The following is a 17,874-nucleotide window of genomic DNA, read 5'->3' as shown; positions in this document are numbered from 1 at the left end:
GTGTTCACTGGATTATGATGCAAAGTGTATTTCCTATTATGTGCCAGAGTCAAAAACATTTGAAAGCTACTGCTCTAGTTAGTGTATGATTATTAGCACAATTATAAGCATCATATTGGCAACTTCACAGGGACATGCAGGATGAGTGAAGGGAAGAAAGGCAGTAAAACTTGAAGCCAAAATCTTGAAAACAACTTCGCTGCCAATCAATAAAAATGAAGACCAAATATTACCGAATTTTTGATGCAATCCAATGAAAAGAAATAAAAATTTGAAAAATGATGTTAATAACTATAATAATAATTTCAAAACAAAATCAGGAAAAATATTTTTTCATTAGCTCTTTTCAAGTAAAATTGTCCCAGTTTCCAATCATTCTACCCTTCATCTATAAGTTCTCTCTGATTTTCCTGTGCAAACAAGGAACATAAACAGTGTTTCTCAAGTTAGGTATTCATGATTTTAATAGTATATGGGTCAAGATTTTTCATCATTAATTTTATATTTATTTTGACATATATGAGAAAGATATTGGTTTCTCCATTTTATTTTAAAGGGTTTTAAAGTAAAACATGAGTCAATTTAAAGAAAAAAATCCTAAAAAATTACAAATACAGGTAGAATGAAAATATAGCAAAAATCATGCAATATAGCAAAAAGTGGCATACCAATAATGAAGATTTGAGAAACACTGGACTAGAGAAGAATTCATTGAACTTACAAAAAACATTATATTTTTCTTTAGAAACCAGTAAAGGAACAAGTAGAAGACCAGTATATTAGAGCAAAATAATATTTTCCATACAGTTATTCACAGATATTAAATCTGAAAAACATCATGTATTTTAAAAATTAAATTGATCATGGGCCTGTTTAGAATTAAATATAAATGAGTTCTGAGATCTTATGAGCTTTTACTTCTTTTAGAATATATTCACTAAGCATGCATGTTTTTTCAAAAGTTAATTTTATGCTAGTTTGTAGCATATTTCTAGAGCCTTCTAGATATCTTCTTTGGAACAATATTTCTATAATCCAATCTGTGACATGAAACTGCTTTAGCAATATTTCAGTCCCCCCACCTTCATTTTCAATTGTTTTTATAATGATTGAACCAATAATCACAATAATAACTGCTATTAAACAAATACCCTTACCAGGAAACTTTAAGATCTGTCCCAGGCAGTGGGCAAGTTTTATTGTCTTGATTTAAAATGCTAGGGTATACTTCAAGGCCAGCATTTACGGTGATAACTGGTCTGGCCCTGGTGAAAAAAAGAAAGAAAGAAAGAAAGAAAGAAAGAAAGAAAAACAAGTTGTTTAAAATGTTAGATTGGGCTAAGCATTTTAGGTTCACATTCACTGCATACACACAATGTTTACTAAAGCATTGTTATTAATAGCAGAAAGAATAGAAACATCTTCAACACAGAATGACCAACGGTCCCAGTTTGCCCAGGACTGTCCTGATTTTAGCACAGACACCACGTCCTGGTAAATCCCACAGTTCCAGGCAAAGCAGGTCAATTGGCCAACCCATCTGAACTCAGTCCATTAAAGCAGAATGGTGAAAGATCGTAGGATGTTTACCTAACGCAATGCAATACAGTGGAGGAAATGAGTGCCATAAATCCATCTGTGCTGTTATGGATCATCTCTAATATATCCAAGATAGAATTTCAGTATAAAAGAAAAAAAACCCTACAACGTACAAAAGATACATATACACACACACGATTTTTTAATGCATAGACTATTTCTGGTAGGATATACTAATAAATAGCAACTGGTGTGAGAGAAAGTATACTTTTTTTATTGTGCGCCCTTTTTGCATTGTTTGAATTTTTACTACATGCATGTATTACTTCATTAACGGCACTTAAAAATTGAAACAATAAATTAAAATAAATAGTTTTCCAAAGTTCAGACGCACCGGTTTAAACTCCGTACAAAAATACAGTAGGCGCAGGTCACTGTGCCTGTCTCAATCATGATAAATCTGGGAACCTGTATGGACACACGCTGCACCGAGAGCCACAATCAAGTTGCCCCATCACAAATCCCCCTACCCAGCACCAATGTTAGTTTTCCTGCCATATATAAACATGGCCCATAGAAGAGTAAACATCTTAATCTACTTGGGATGCCAGATGATATTCTAAGGCATGAGGATTGGACAAAACACAGAGAATAACGGAATATGTATGAAGCTGGGAAATACAGATATGTGGATTTATACATATTGCTCTAAAGAAAATATTCATTTTAGGAATCATTACACACTGCCCTTGTGGGCAGAGAATGCTGCGGCACAAACACCAAGTTAACTTCTTGTCTCTTAGAGGAAAATGTAAACTCGTATAATTTTTAAAGAGAGATTTAAAATGCAGGAGAATATCTCTGAATATAATATAAAGAACAAAGAGGGAAAATTTCTAAATACTTTTCTCAATAAAAAGCCTACAGCTTTCTCTACTTTGGGATCTCCTTGTATCAATACTACTTGCCTGGAGCAAATCCTGTACAGAAAGAACAAACAAATTTTATCATTACTTCAAGAAAATTAAACTGAAATTCAAAGACTGGTACTTAACTATAAAACTTTCAAATAATTCAGAATAGTCCATTTCAGGATACGGAAACATGCTCACCTGTATAATACAGCTCTATCTACACCAAAAGCTCCTACAATTAAGTCTTAAAAGAGAGTAGAAAAAATATGTCAATAACAATAATGGTTTTTTAAATTCACATACCATTCTATAAAACATTTAATGCATATAATAAAGATTTAGACTAGCCTCAAAACTATTCTTCATCAAGTGGCTGTAAGATAATATCTAAAAGGCCAAAATATATGAAAAACTCTAAATAAGCTATCATCAATGGCAAACACTCATAAAACTCATCTTTCATCCAAGTAGACAAGAATCTTTGTAATGGATATTTAGTAAAAATCAGCAACAATAAGGAAGTTTATAACCCCATAGACACACACACCCCCAAAGGAAAAAGCTTTATAGACACCTGTGGATTTTACAATTTCATTATACAAGTATACATTACAATTTCATTGTAAATTTCTCTTTTTTCCATTTTATTTATTTTGTTTCAAAAACAAAACAAAACCAAAAATGCACATTATATATACTTAGAATACTTAGAATGATAGCAGATAACATTCAAATCAAAAAGAACAGAATGCATTAATTTTTATATGTAGCTGGTACAACTGGTTCACAACTAGGAAAAAAAGAAATCAGAGCTCTGTCTCATGGTATACCCAAGCTAAGTCTGAGGATGCCCTTTCTAAGCAGAAAAGTACATGAGAAACCATAAAGACAGGCAGATTGGATTACATAAAACTTAAGAACTTCTTTATGCCCAAAAAGCAAATGTGACCAACTGGGAAATACATATAAAAGTTAAGGAGTTAATATCCTCAATATTTAAGGCACTGGCACAGGTTTAAAAAAAAATGCATGAATGAAAGAAAAGAAAAACATTCCAATAGAAAACAGAAAAAAAGATATAAAAAGGAAATTCACAAAAGTAAATATCTATGCAAATAAACAAAAATGCTTACCCTCACTAATAATCAAAAACTGTAAACTAAAACAAAATAACATTTTCCACGTATCATATAGTTTAAAGTTATTTTGAAAGAAACAAAAGATGACACTCAGTGTGGGCACAAATGTGGGAAAACTGTCACTCTCTTACTGCTGGTGAGTGCTTAAAAAGTTTGCAAGACTTTCTTTTGGAGAGAGTGGGACTGTAGTTTAATACCAACAGTCTTAAAAAATGAAAGTGCGTATCTTTGACACAGCAGTTCTAGAATTTTGTCCTAAGAAAATAATCAGAGGTATGAACCAGAATTATATACAAGGATATATATGCCCCAAAATAAGGTTAAATAGATGATACAACAATTTGATAGCATGGGGAACATAAAATTCATGTTTTAGAAGAATAATTAATAATATGAGGAAAAATTTTTGATACTTTAAGTGAATATAATATGCTTTTAACAGTGCATAAAGCATAATTCTATTTTGCTAAAAAATGTGTGTGAATGCATTGGAAAAAAGATTGAAAGATATGCTTTGCTGTATTTTCTAAAAGTTCTATAATAAATATATTGCATTCATAACAAAAAAATTTCTTTAAATAATACTAACATAGATAAGAATCAAATTCATTGCTATTTCTAAAAGCACTACAACATATTTGTATATTGAGCTCATTAACTGTTTCAACAACAAAAGTAATCTAAATTTCCTGCATTATATTTCATTTAAGAATAGATTCACTATAACACTCCCAAGTATGTAAGAGCCAGAAAAAGGCCTCACTTCCTGTACTGGCTCAAACCAGCGGGCACCTTGGGCAAATTACCTTTCTCAGTCTCTTTTCTCATCCAGAAAATGGTATAATAATGAGCTGAGCAAGCTTATATTCCTCACCAGCCTTTTGGGAGAATTAAATGAGATGACATATTTTTTTAAAATTCACAATGGTTAGTCAAGTGCCTAAAAATGCTAGATCATTAAAAATAAAAAAAGATAGCTGACATTTAAAAACTTAGAAGGAGCAGTTAGCTTTTGTTTATAGCTTCTACAATATTTTTCTCTGACACTTGATTGCAGACTTCAAGACAATAAAAGAAACTCAGGGTATGTGTTTTATATTGGAAGCACCCAGCAAATTGAGCTGTCTTTGCTTTGTATCCCTTTCAGTGATGAGAACAGTGCCTTGAACAACAGCATGGGCTGGAACAATACTTGACGTACTGAACTGAAATGATTTATAATATAAATCAAGAGCACAGTAACTAATACTATTTGCTAGCAGGACTGAAAAGTCTAAGAAGCTCTATGCATTTCTAGGAAAGCACCTGGATATCCATTTTTGTCTATATCCGTGGCTCCCTTCATTGAATAGCCAAAGCTTGGGGGCATGCTCCGAGCAGCCCACTTCCCTTCAAGGATTTGAGATGGCACCGCATTCACCCCTGTTGATCTTCCATTGAAAATATAAACAATTCCTTTTTTATCTTCACCCCCATATGGAGCAGCAATGGCAATATCTGTGGGGGGAAAGGTGGGAGAGGGGGGGAGATGGAGAGAAGAAGGGGGAGAAGAACGGGAAGGAGGAGGAAGGAAGAAGGAAAGGAAACGGGGAGGGCAAGGACAGAGAGAAGGAAGTCTCAGTACTTATTATTTATATGGAGAAGATCTTAATATTTATAGAACCCATTTATCACAATAAATGTTGACCCAAAGTTCAGTAGCATATCCTTTATTTAACAATCTAATTGAAGGAGATTCCAGTCAAACTGTGTGGAAATGACAGTAATTTGGAGCCACATTCTGGGTCTGACCTTGGACAAATCACCTAACCGTTCTGGACGTCACATGCCTCACCTTACAACGGAGGGGAGGGGACATGTCAAAAGATTCATCTAAGGTTCATTTTAGCTCTCAAAATTCTAGTTAATTTAGTTGGGCATGGTTTTGCTCAGATACTTCAAAGTTATGACTTCATCCCAATCCAGCTCAACTTACATTGAAGTAACAAAAACAGAAATTTAAAAAGTTTTAAATTCTTTAAAAAACAAATATAAAACACCAAATGGTCCTTATGACCTTTCTTAACTCGAAAATATGTTACAAAGGTGTCCACTTTCTTCTGTCTCTGCTGGTACCACCCTAGACAAGCCATTCTCTTCCTTTCCCCGGACCCCTAAAGCAGCCTAAGCGGCCTCTCACTTCCACTCTTGCCCCTATCATTCATTCTCCTCAAAACTCCCAAAGGTTAATATCATGTGGCCTTCCTTCCTCAAATCCTCCAATTATCTCCCAAAGCATTTAAACACTACCCGTTTTTGTCCCTTCAATCTACCACCACTCCCACCACTCCCACCACCCCCACCTCCAGTTCTCACCCTCACTCACTCTTCCTATCAATCACGGCCTTTGTCTCTGTTTCTTAAACACACCAAGCTAGTTTCCATCTCTGGGTTCATACTTGCTGTTCCTTCTACCTCAACAGCTCTTGCTCCCCAGCTTTTCAAGCTTTGCTCCTTCCATTTGTCCAAATCATAGATCAAATGTCATCTGTCAGAGAGGTCCTCCCTGGCCATGCTATGAAGCAATGGACTCTCCCCTCTCGATCATGCTCTCTAGGCACTTGATCACATGATATTGCCTTTTTTTGCTTTAACCTACAGCCTTGATCACTACCTGAACTTCCCCATTATGTGTTTATTCTATGGCTCCTCCACAAAACATAAGCTTCATGAGAGCAAGGACATGTCCATCTTGCTATGACCTATGACAGCACCTACACACCAGCCATTCCAAACTGCCTCAACTTCTTTAATACACCCACACTGTTTTCAGCCTCCTCAGTGGCACATCCTCTGAGACACCAAAGACACCTCGATCACTCCTCTTTTATGTTAAGACTACTACGCCCAGGAATATCTCAAACACTGCGATGATCACATTCTAGTATTTATTTGTTTACATAAAAGTTGCCCCTATTGATGTTAAATTCCTTAAGGACATGGATGGGCTCTAATTTATCCTCTCATTTTTAGCATTTAGAACAGTACCTGGCCTGCGGTAAGCACCAACTAAGAATCTGTTATCCTTACAAAAAAGTAGTATTTAAATTATGTAAGAGTCCTTCTTTTATCCTTTTTCAAGTTTCAAAAGATGAGCGTAACTTCTAAATTGACATATGCATTATGAAAGTATTTATTAAAATATAATTTCCCAACAGAAGATGGCTCTAGTGTTGAGAAATTGTTTACTAAAAGTTATCTTTAAGTTTTCTAAACCTTTCATTACTTTATCCACTCTAATCATCTTCTCTCTTGGCTGGCATCTGTCCTGTCTGGGGAGTACTACTTTTTCATTCAGTGATTTCTTCCTTTGATCATTTTAGTTGCTCTTTTCTGTGTTTTCTTTCCTCTGCCTTTCTGGAGGAGTACTGACAAAAACTGCACGTAATTGTGTAACATAACTTTACTGTTTTCAGTATCCCTCTTGATGGTACCTAGGGTCTTCCTGGTGGTGTAGGTGGAAAGGGAGGACTAGAGGAGCATTGGCATAACAAAGGGTTAGTGTCATCAGGTCTGAACAAAGAAAAGATCCAGGTTATAACTAATAGCTCATTTTGGATATATAAACTATAAATATATATACATAAACTATAGTTACATAAATATGGCTCAGATCATTTTTCACTAAAGACATCACCATTCACAATCTACTTGGGACAATGAGACCCCAGGAGAAACCCTGAGAGAACAAAGTCATCCCCTATGGTATCTATCTCTAAAAATAAAATATCTTTGTAAAATCGTTATAAAACTTCAATATCTTTTAGCTGCTGTTGTTGTTTATAATTGTGTGTTGACAGATAATACATTTTAATAAAAGTAGAGAAAGCAGGATGCGATGTTGGCTGGATGGTGACATTGAGGACACTTTCTTTAAAGGGGCGGAAATATCCTCAAGACAAGGTGACAGCAAACGTGTCCAGGCTCTCCCAGAAAACCCAGCGCCAGAGGCCCAACTACAGCAAAGGACTCATTCAATTTACTCAAGGTGGAATCTCAGCTTTGGCCCTCTGTTTTCTAGGCAGTTTTTGTTCTCAATAAGTAGTGGTTTGGTCTGTTCTATGGTATTCTTTTCACCTTCTATTTTGAATTTTATACCAGAGTTCCAATTGAGTTCTGTTAAGTTCTCTTGGTTGTAAAAATCTTTAAGACTCTATTTTAGGAAGCAAAATGTCCCTTTGAGTAGTTTTCCACTAACATGGAAAAGTTTTAGGGTTAATCTTAGAAGTCACACTTCCAGTGCATGACATAAAACTATCCATGAGGCAGGACTGGTGTCCTGAGGCCAAATCAACGTCTCCCTTTCTACTACTGCTTGGGAGATGTAAGACTCATCCGTATTTTTTAAGTTTTCTTCTTAATTTATAATTTTCTTCATATTTTAAGGGGCATATCCCTATATATGGTTGATCATACAAACAAACCAACAGTTCAACTCTCCATTCTGTGACTTCTACAAAAGTTTTTAATAGTATTCTTTTTTAAAAAAATCTTGGTAATTTGTAACCTATATTTCATTCTATAGTAAAAGCCAATTTTTATTTTGAAATATATCTACAGCTATTAATTAAATAATGAGCTTATGTCTTTTACTTGCCCCATGAAGGGAGATATAACGTCCCCCAGAATATTTTAGGCAGCCACAACAAAGTTATGGCTCTAAAAATACAATGGCAAACCACACCTTAGAGGATGCATCCGAGTCAGCATGCCCTTGACAATGTGCCTGGGAGTATATTTTACACTTGTACCAAATGGCCAGTAGAGGGCACTGCTGCCAAGCAGGACAGAGACACAGAATCACCAGCAAGCGCCAGGCTCCCTGGGAACGCAGGTTCCTTTCAGAAATTAACCCTTCCAACACTCCAATTTGAGGCTGCATGAATCATAATTCATGAGAAGCAATTTTTGAAAATTTTTTTCTGATTTTTAAGGAAAAAGAGCAACCTGTTGTTCAACCTGATGTGTCACTCACTGTCACTCAATCCTTTCCAGGAAGGAGGTTTGCTTGTGTGAACCTTTACAGATGCGAGTACAGGACTTTTCCGGGTGGACACACAATAATCAGGGACCCACAGTTGCTGAATTTGACCTTACCATTGAAGCCATCCTGGTCCAGATCTCCCAAAGGTGCTATGGCACTGCCGAACCTTGCAAAGACCTCAAACCCGTTCAGCTTAGTCGTCTGGAAATCTCCTGAAGCCCTTTGCAGAGACACTGAGACCTGCCCCACTTCCTGGAGTTTCCCATCAGAACCACGATCCATGAAGAGAGGTGCTCCAACAAATACGTCAGCATAACTGAAAGAACAGAATCTTTTTCGCCAAAGCAAGATCAAATTCCATCTGACTATTAATAACCATTTTCTTTCTTATTAAAACTCAGTTTCCCTCTTTCCACATCTCTCATAGCCACACTGAAGCATAAAATGATCATTTCAAATGCAAACCTTCCTTGAACAGTTTTAAGAAACTATGAGTAATTCATAAAATTACATTATTTCTTCATATTATAAAAGCTATCGAAAGAAATTATGAGCAACACAGAGGTTTTCTAGGATTCATGATAAGGTTGCTTCAGATTGTTTCCTTAAATAGAAAGATTACCAGGAAGCGGACAAAGAAACAGAAGAAAAAATGTTTAATTTTAGTAAAATGTTCATAAACACGAGAGAAAAACTGTTTCTGGAAACATTGTTTTCAACTTACTCATCCCCGTTAATGTCAGTGGCGGCGACAGAAAATCCAAAATATGCAGCCATCTGGATAACAAGACAAAAATGAAATGTTTACATTTCATCCAACTAGTTTAGACAATTAATACTGCAGTATATTTATCAAATAGAAAAGGTTATTTTTTTTCTCTGCATATAGTGCTTCAATCTAAAATTCTTCTCTTTTGTTTATTCTACCAACACAATGACAATCAGGTAATGAGACTTGTTTATTTTCCCAGATTTATGGGTAAAACACACCCTATGCATATCATTTCAGGGACTTCAGCACATGCCATTTAAGCCCAAGCACAATCAACGCTTCTTCTCAGGCTTATTTCCTCCCTTCCTCTCCACTACCCGAAACACGCCAGACACAAACACACTATCAGAAAGACATACAGACACACACAGACGTTTTGGTTGAACCCAAGAAGTTATAAATGGACATCTATGCAGTACAGATAATAGATAATAATTATTAATAGGTCATAATTGGCTCTCCCTATGTGAAACTATTACAGTAATTTTTAAAGAAATTACTGTTTGGAAAGTCATGGAACAGAGTTTGTTTTTGCCTCACATCTCAACTTACGCCAGTAGTTTTGCTTTTCAATTTCACACACAGTACGAATGTGTTTGTTTTTTTGTTCTTTTTGCTGAGGAAAATTTGCCCTGAGCTAACATCTGTTGCCAATCTTCCTCTTTTTTTTGCTTGAGGAAGATTTGCCCTGAGCTAACATCTGTGCCAATCTTCCTCTATTTTGTATGCGGGTCACCACCACAGCATGGCTGACAAGTGGTGTAGGTCCGTGCCCAGGATCCGAACCTGTGAACCCAGGCTGCTGAAGCGGAGCACGCTGCACTCAACCCCTATCCACAAGGCCAGCCCCTGTGTTTGGGTTTGTTTTTTTTAATTTTATTTATTTATTTTTTCCCCCAAAGCCCCATTAGATAGTTGTACGTCATAGCTGCACATCCTTCTAGTTGCTGTATGTGGGACGCGGCCTCAGCATGGCCAGAGAAGCGGTGCATCGGTGCGTGCCCGGGATCCGAACCCGGGCCGCCAGCAGCGGAGCGCACACACCTAACCGCTAAGCCATGGTGCCGCCCATGTGTTTGGGTTTATTATGGGCTTATCATGCAGAGAAAGAAGGAACGTCCTCTCTCCCACCACAGGAGACTGCTAGCTGTCATAGATGGAGCAACCAAGCTGGAAATAAATGTAAAAAAGGAAAGTTCTAAAGAGAGCCCAACATGCAAAGCAAAACTAGGAGAGAAGACAGATTAAAGATGACCTAAGGTGAAGAATGAGTCAACAAACCAAAAAAAGCAAAGTTAGCAAAATTTGATTAGCTGAGATATCAAGAGGGAATAATAAGGGAGATTTCCATGTATCTATTTTGGGTTGATACATTTTCAATTAAGAAAATGAAAGGTGCATTCTGTATTCAATGACAAGATCAGAGCATGTGTAATAAAGTGTATTGTATTTGGAGTATCATGTTGATGTGTTGACTAGAATTTAACAAATTACTGCTCTTGGGCCTTAGCCTCTCAGGGTATTCAGGCTGAAAGTGTAAAGAAAGGAAGGCATTTACTGAGACAAGTTTTGTCCTGGGCACTATGATTGAAATGTTTTCTTTCATTTGATTCTCTCCACAACCCCATGAAGAAGCTACCGGTATCCCTATTTTTATCCACGAGCCACCTGATGTACAGTGGTAAATACCTCGTCCAATGCAGTCAGACTGAGCACGCAGAGCCCAGGTCTGTCCTAGTGCAAAGCTCATGTTTTCCCCCAAAAAAACAGCTGAGGAGGAGTAAAGAAAGCACCATGGACTGCATACGACACGATCCAGAGACTCACACAGGCATCTGACAGGAGAAGCTGTTTGAGGCAAAGAAGTCATGACAGCACAAAGGGAAAACCACCCTGCCACAACACTAGTGGCCTGTCAACTGCAGGCCGTTCCGTGCGGCATGAACTCTGACCGCCATACACAGGGGAAGAGGTTTCCAGGGACTGAGTCTAGTTCCTCATCCTGTCACTGCTCCTGCAGAGCCTAACCATCTTGACTGAACCAGAGTGGGCTTGAGTCCCAGATCTGTCAACTAGGTGATGTTAGTTTTTTCTCTACCCACTGATTGATTTTTCCTTTATCATTACTAACTTATCATTAAATTCTCTGACACATGCAATACAGAATGTTATAAAATGCTTGTACTTGTAGAGAATGTCTAGTACTTAAAAATACTACTTTTTAACTGAAGAATGTTTTATTTCATGTAGTATGAACAAAGTTTAGCTATTGTAATACCTATAATACACACATCTGTGTCATGCTTTGTTTTGCATCTAATAAAATTAAAAGGCATAGATCATTCCTTAAAAGAGAATTTAATGCCATCAGCAAAAAAGGAAGCTTTTTTGGTTTTGTGTGTGTGCAATTTGATTTTGTATTTCCTTAAAAAAAAAAAGCTATAACATGCAATTACAAAAGACTTTGCTTAAACAAATTACTTTGGTTAAAACAAAGGTGAAATATTTAAAGCCTATTTTATATCTATAATACTGAATATTAAACCAATATTTATTATATGTCGAATATTAAACCATTAGGATATTGCCAAGACAAGGTTTTTGTGTTTTTTTTTTGTGAGGAAGATCAGCCCTGAGCTAACATCCATGCTAATCCTCCTCTTTTTGCTGAGGAAGACCGGCTCTGAGCTAACATCTATTGCCAATCCTCCTCCTTTTTTTTTTTTCCCTCAAAGCCCCAGTAGATAGTTGTATGTCATAGTTGCACATCCTTCTAGTTGCTGTACGTGGGATGCGGCCTCAGCATGGCCGGAGAAGCGGTGCGTCGGTGCGCACCCAGGATCTGAACCCGAGCCGCCAGTAGCGGAGCACGCGCACTTAACCGCTAAGCCGGCCCCCGAAAAGTTTTAACATATTAGGAAATGCTGATGTTAAAATGTTAAGTGAATCAGGGCAGGCCCAGTGATGTAGTGGTTAAGTGCGTGCGCTCTGCTTCGGCGGCCCAGGGTTTGCAGCTTCAGATCCCGGGCACGCACCGAGGCACTGCTTATCAAGCCATGCTGTGGCGGCGTCCCATATAAAGCAGAGGAAGATGGGCACGGATGTTAGCCCAGGGCCAATCTTTCTCAGCAAAAAGAGGAGGATTGGCATGGATGTTAGCTCAGGGCTGATCTTCCTCACACACAAAAAAAAGGTAAGTGAAAAAAATATTTTAAAAGCATACCTGCTCACCAGTAAAATTGTGTAGGGAGGACATGTTCTTCCCATCGTAAATATAAACCTGTGCAGGAAAAACGAAAGTATATGAAATATGGGAAAATATAAGAGAACCTAGAGTTTTTTTAAAAGCACCTTTTAACTTTCCTACCATTCCCAATGTCCTCGCTGCTCTTGGAACTCCTGAAACAAAGTCTGAAAAGAAAAAACTTAATTACTCATTTTTAAAACCAATATTGGAAATTGCAAAAGGAAGGAGATATGTCAGAAAGCTTTAAGTTTTGTTTTAGTTCAGTAGACAATAAATAAGAGATTTTTAAAAATTGGTACTCCATAATAAATGATCACAGCATTTTTTAACCACAAAATCAAATCTTTACAAAATACAGAAGAATCTTGAGGACCCTCAAATAAATGCATGTGTGCCCTCAAGACATTTGTAATCTTATTAAAGGAGAACAGACAAGATAAAGTGACCTAAGAATGAAGAAAAGCTATATTTACAGTAATGAGAAACAATACAGAGCAAACTGAAAAAGGGTAGAGAAATGTGATCAAAATCAGGTCAAGTCTATGATTCCCAGATTGAGCTCTGAAGCAAGATGGATGGACAGAAAAAGGATGAGGTAACCATCTTACAGACAGAGCCCAGGTTACAAATTATGCCTAAAGAAAGAAGAAACTACGCTTCTCGAAGAGGACTGAATCTGCTGAAAGCAAGAAGGCAGGCACTGAAGAAATAATGGACAGTGCTGGGGCTAGAAAGAAGCAGATGGGAAAGGGACTGAGGCCCCAGCACCTGGCTCAATTCCAGCAGCTGCTAGAAGAACTGTAACACAGACTCAGCTCATATCAACGTACTAATGTCTCCCTCATTTCTCCTGTCATATTCCATAATAGCGGTTTGAAAACTCTTTAATTGCTGAGATTTTTCAATGCTACTTGTTTCAAATGCCTAGTCTAAATTTTTTTAAAGAGATTAAATATAGTTCAAGCGCATCATACCATCTATGCCATCACCATTGAAATCTCCAACAGCCACTGAGTAACCTAAACAGGGAGCAAAGGAACAGTTACCTTCAGCGTACTTGCTGAGTAGGCTTTCCTTGAAAATATAACCAAGTAATTTCTTTAATTATGTAATATTTTATCCTCTAGGGGTAATAGACTCATATGTATATGATAAATGAATCTCTATTAGAATAATATATCTCTATGAGAAAAATAAGACTTATCAACTTTACAAAGGAGTCAGTTAAAAGCAGGGTAAACTTCTCATTGATACAGAGAACAGATCGGTGGTTGCCGGGGGCAGGGGGTGGGTGTGGGTGAAATGAGTGAACGAGTCAAAGGTACAAACTTCCAGTTATAAAATAAATGAGTGTTGGGGATGTAGTGTACAGCATGGTGACTATAGTTAATAACATTGTATTGCATATTTGAAAGTTGCTGAGATAGTAAATCTTAAAAGTTCTTATCACAAGAAAAATATAATTTGTAACTATGTGTGGTGATGGATGTTAGCTAGACTTATTATGGTGATCATTTTGCAATATTTACAAATATTGAATCATTATGTTGTACACCTGAAACTATGTCAATTATATCTCAATTAAAAAAACAGGGTAAATTTGCAATTCATCATAAAGGAGCAACAAATATCAGATTTTTTCAGTCAGCAAAGTACTATTTCTGTCATGTGTACTTGGTTTAAGGAATAAGAAAAATTTAAAGAGAGAGAACAAAAGTTAATAAATCTTAAAGACCAAAACTGTAGTTTGACATAGTGAATAAAAGTCTAGGAGTCACACTGCCTGGGTTCGAATCTCAGAACAGCAAGTTATAAGTGAGTGACTTTAGGCAAGGTATTTTGCCTTTTTGTGCCTCAGTTTTTACAAAATGGGAATAATAACAGCAGTACACTTTCATGTACTTGTCATGAGGATTAAATAAGTTAATACAGATAAAGCACTTAGAACAACACCTAGAATATAGGAAGAAAATTTTAAAGGTTATCTATTATAATTACCATTGTATAAAAAAATCACCCTCTTAAATTTCAACCACTGAAATATAACATAACCTACATACTCAATAACAATTTGAAATTATATTCCTTATATTTAAAGAAAATCTTAATCTATTTCACATAAAAGAGTTTCCTACTTAAAGCAGAATATGCAACTACAGAACAAATATACCACAACTCTATAAAATAAACCCATATTTTGGTTTTACCTACCCAAATAACTGTCATCAAAAATAGCTTGTGCAGTCCGAGTTGCTAACTGGTTATTATATTTGATGCTGTAAACTTTGGGGTCATATTTAGATACGATTTCTGCCACTTGATCCGAAATGAGCTGACCTGAAATGTATACATAAAATAAATGATAACTTTCTACTGGAAACTTTATGACGCAGATGATGCATGATACCTGCATTAAAGAAAATTGTGTTAGATATTAGTATTTCTAATTATTAGCCTTAAATAACTCTCCCCTTTCATAATACTAAATCTGAAATTTGGTATTATTTTTTAAGTCACAATTATTACTATCCAAGTTAGTACTTAAAATTAGTCTCTACTAATAAAAATTTATGAATACAGAATTTGTCTTCATTCACTAAAAACAACTGATGTTAAATAAATGGAATGATAAAATCAAGGACTGCTTCCCAACCAAATCCATTAGAACTTGAAAAATCTACTGCAATACTTTTCCCTTTATAATAAGAATAATTGGTTCAACTGAATTTTTTTAATGAGTTATTGGATACCTGTATGAAGCAGCCTGAATGGGTGAGCTCACTTTTCTTCACAACCTTAAGCTACTAGGTAGACAAGAAATCTAGACGACTACAAAAAATCTGACTGCCTCCTGCCCCAAGAAAGGCTGGCTGATTTATCAAATGTCATCTCCAAAACATGGGAAAATAATCTCTTCATTTCTGCTGTTTTAGGAAAAAACTCATAATAGCTAAAATTTTCAGTCCTGTTCCAATTTGCCCAGTCACAGAGGTTGAGTTTACATGGCAGAAACATTTTCTGTCTGGATTACTGCTTTATCCTCTGTGCCTAAACAGTACCTAACCCATAGGAGGAATTCAATAAATATTTCTTAAGTCAAAGAACATCGGAAAATTCATCATCTCTTTGAAATAAAACAACATTATTTTCTCTCTTCTTACAAAGACAACTCTGAGATCTATGGAAAAATTCATTCTAACCTACTTATTCAGGATGAAACCTGCTGATTTTAATCTTATTAAAACAAAATAGTCTCTGCCCAGCCACTGAGTCTTTTAGTTACATATTATAGCCCATTTATAATAAAACTCCAATGAACATAATAGCAATAGTATCTATATCTGTCCTAATTTATAATAAATAGGAATGCATACAAACATTGTATACAGCACTCAAGGTATTAAAAGAACAAGTCATTTAAACATGTTCACAGCTGTGTCTCTAAAAACACAGAGTTCACAAGCAGTCCTGACTGAGAATCACAGGATCTATCTCTGGTTCCCAGGCAGGCCCATCAGACACTTCCCTCCCCTCCACTGAAGGACACCCCTACCAGTAAAGAGGAAAAATAAATCCATGCTTTACATCTAACTAGAAAGTATTAACATTTCCTATTTTCCCATACGGAATTAGAACTATTTTTGTTTTCATTTTAAAACTGTAAAACAAGCCACAAAAAAACCTATAAAACTCAATTACAATTTTCCTAAATCATTTCATTTTTCAATAGATATATTAATTCATAGAAATTCAAAATTTTCAGTTTTAGTACGTCTTTCATACTGATCCTTGTCTTTGCCTGATTTTTCTCTTTTCCTCATTCTCTCCTTTGCCATCCCTTTCAACTTCTCCCTTACTCCCATTTCTCATTCCTTCTTATTTTCCTTCCATCCTATTTCCCTTCAGCAAATGTCTTCTTTAGCTTCCCTTTCTATAAAGCAAAAGTAAGTATGGGTTTTCCCACAAAGAGGTAAGGAAAGCATATTGTAGAATATAGAAGAAAAATTCAGTATCAGAAAGTACTTGCAAATCAATATAGTCACAGGTTTTCCAGTTCTTCCAAAGACCGATGCTTGAACATCACAATGCCAACTAACAAGTTCAGATCTTATAAATGGCACTTTTTAGCAGAAAATAAACATCTGAATATATTGACTAAATAAATAATTGTGTATATCTAATGATAAATGAAATACAAAATAAGTAAATAAGTAGATTTAGTTACCTATTTTCAAACTGTCAGAAAATAATGATCTCTTACACATTTGTTCAAATGGTAATTTTATTAGGCCTCCCAGAATGACGGAAGAATGTAGTGTTTTACCCTTACATCAATGCCAGCTTAATTATATTCTTTTGAAACTTAATAAGATCCTCTCTTTTTAAAACTCCCCAAAGAAATCATTCTGGATGCCAGTGATTAATGAGACACTAACCATTAAAATATTCTAATGAGTAAATTCAAAATACTTTTAAAACTGAGATTTTGGAATGTGACAATTTAACTATTGCAGATCAGTTCCTCACACTTCCTAATGCTTATGTCATAGTCTCTGGAGCACAGAGATGGAGAACTACATACCACAAACAATAAAAACAAATTATTTTAAATTACTTTATAAATTTACTTTAAAAATATTCAGTTTATTTTCTACTAGGAATACATTTATATGATATATATTATATATTATAATATGTTATATATTTTATTATATATATGATGCTATAATCCTTTTTTAAAAAATATTTTGTTACAGATAGCGATTATACATTTAAATTGTATTTTTCCATTTCTTTCTTTAAAATAATTTGAAAAATCTCATAGGCACATGATAAGCCAGGTGAGTCTGAAACACAGTCATTATTGGGTAATTTAAAAAATATTAACCTACCTTGCCAATAAAAACTACCAGGACCACCAAGAAGTACTCTGTCAGCCTAGATTAAATCAAACAACAAAAAGATATATATGTAAAAACAGGTAGCTTTAGAAACTAAAAGCAATGTACTAAACATAAAAGCTATGTATACACGTATACATGTATATGACATGTATACATATATATTAAAGCAAACAAAAACATACATCTCAAACTCATCTAATCAGTTTTAGTAATTTTCATTGTACCTTTTCTAAAATACAATAAAATAAACTACAATAAAAATCAAAAAGGAAAGTTATATTCATTTAATATATGAAAATATACAAACATATACACATGTATATTCTGCAGACCATG

At 35.5% G+C, this 17,874-nt stretch overlaps 1 protein-coding gene across 2 annotated transcripts in view; it reads right to left on the bottom strand.

Moving 5' to 3' along the window:
- ITGAV (integrin subunit alpha V) overlaps window positions 1–17,874 on the bottom strand; it is an 87,329-nt gene that overhangs the window by 25,700 nt on the left and 43,755 nt on the right. For both annotated transcript variants that reach the window (XM_058549385.1, XM_058549384.1), the window contains exons 6-15: window positions 17,527–17,572; window positions 14,846–14,971; window positions 13,609–13,653; window positions 12,755–12,798; window positions 12,611–12,667; window positions 9,340–9,392; window positions 8,729–8,931; window positions 4,898–5,089; window positions 2,652–2,697; window positions 1,158–1,265 (exon numbers count right to left, since the gene is read on the bottom strand). In XM_058549385.1, the coding sequence (XP_058405368.1) occupies window positions 1,158–1,265; window positions 2,652–2,697; window positions 4,898–5,089; window positions 8,729–8,931; window positions 9,340–9,392; window positions 12,611–12,667; window positions 12,755–12,798; window positions 13,609–13,653; window positions 14,846–14,971; window positions 17,527–17,572 (920 nt within the window). The remainder of the gene's footprint in view (window positions 1–1,157; window positions 1,266–2,651; window positions 2,698–4,897; window positions 5,090–8,728; window positions 8,932–9,339; window positions 9,393–12,610; window positions 12,668–12,754; window positions 12,799–13,608; window positions 13,654–14,845; window positions 14,972–17,526; window positions 17,573–17,874) is intronic.

This window comes from Diceros bicornis, chromosome 10 (genome assembly GCF_020826845.1).
Source record: "Diceros bicornis minor isolate mBicDic1 chromosome 10, mDicBic1.mat.cur, whole genome shotgun sequence".
NCBI classification, from domain to species: domain Eukaryota; kingdom Metazoa; phylum Chordata; class Mammalia; order Perissodactyla; family Rhinocerotidae; genus Diceros; species Diceros bicornis.
Note: the sequence above shows the minus strand (reverse complement) of the source record. Positions and strands in the feature narration are given on the sequence as shown.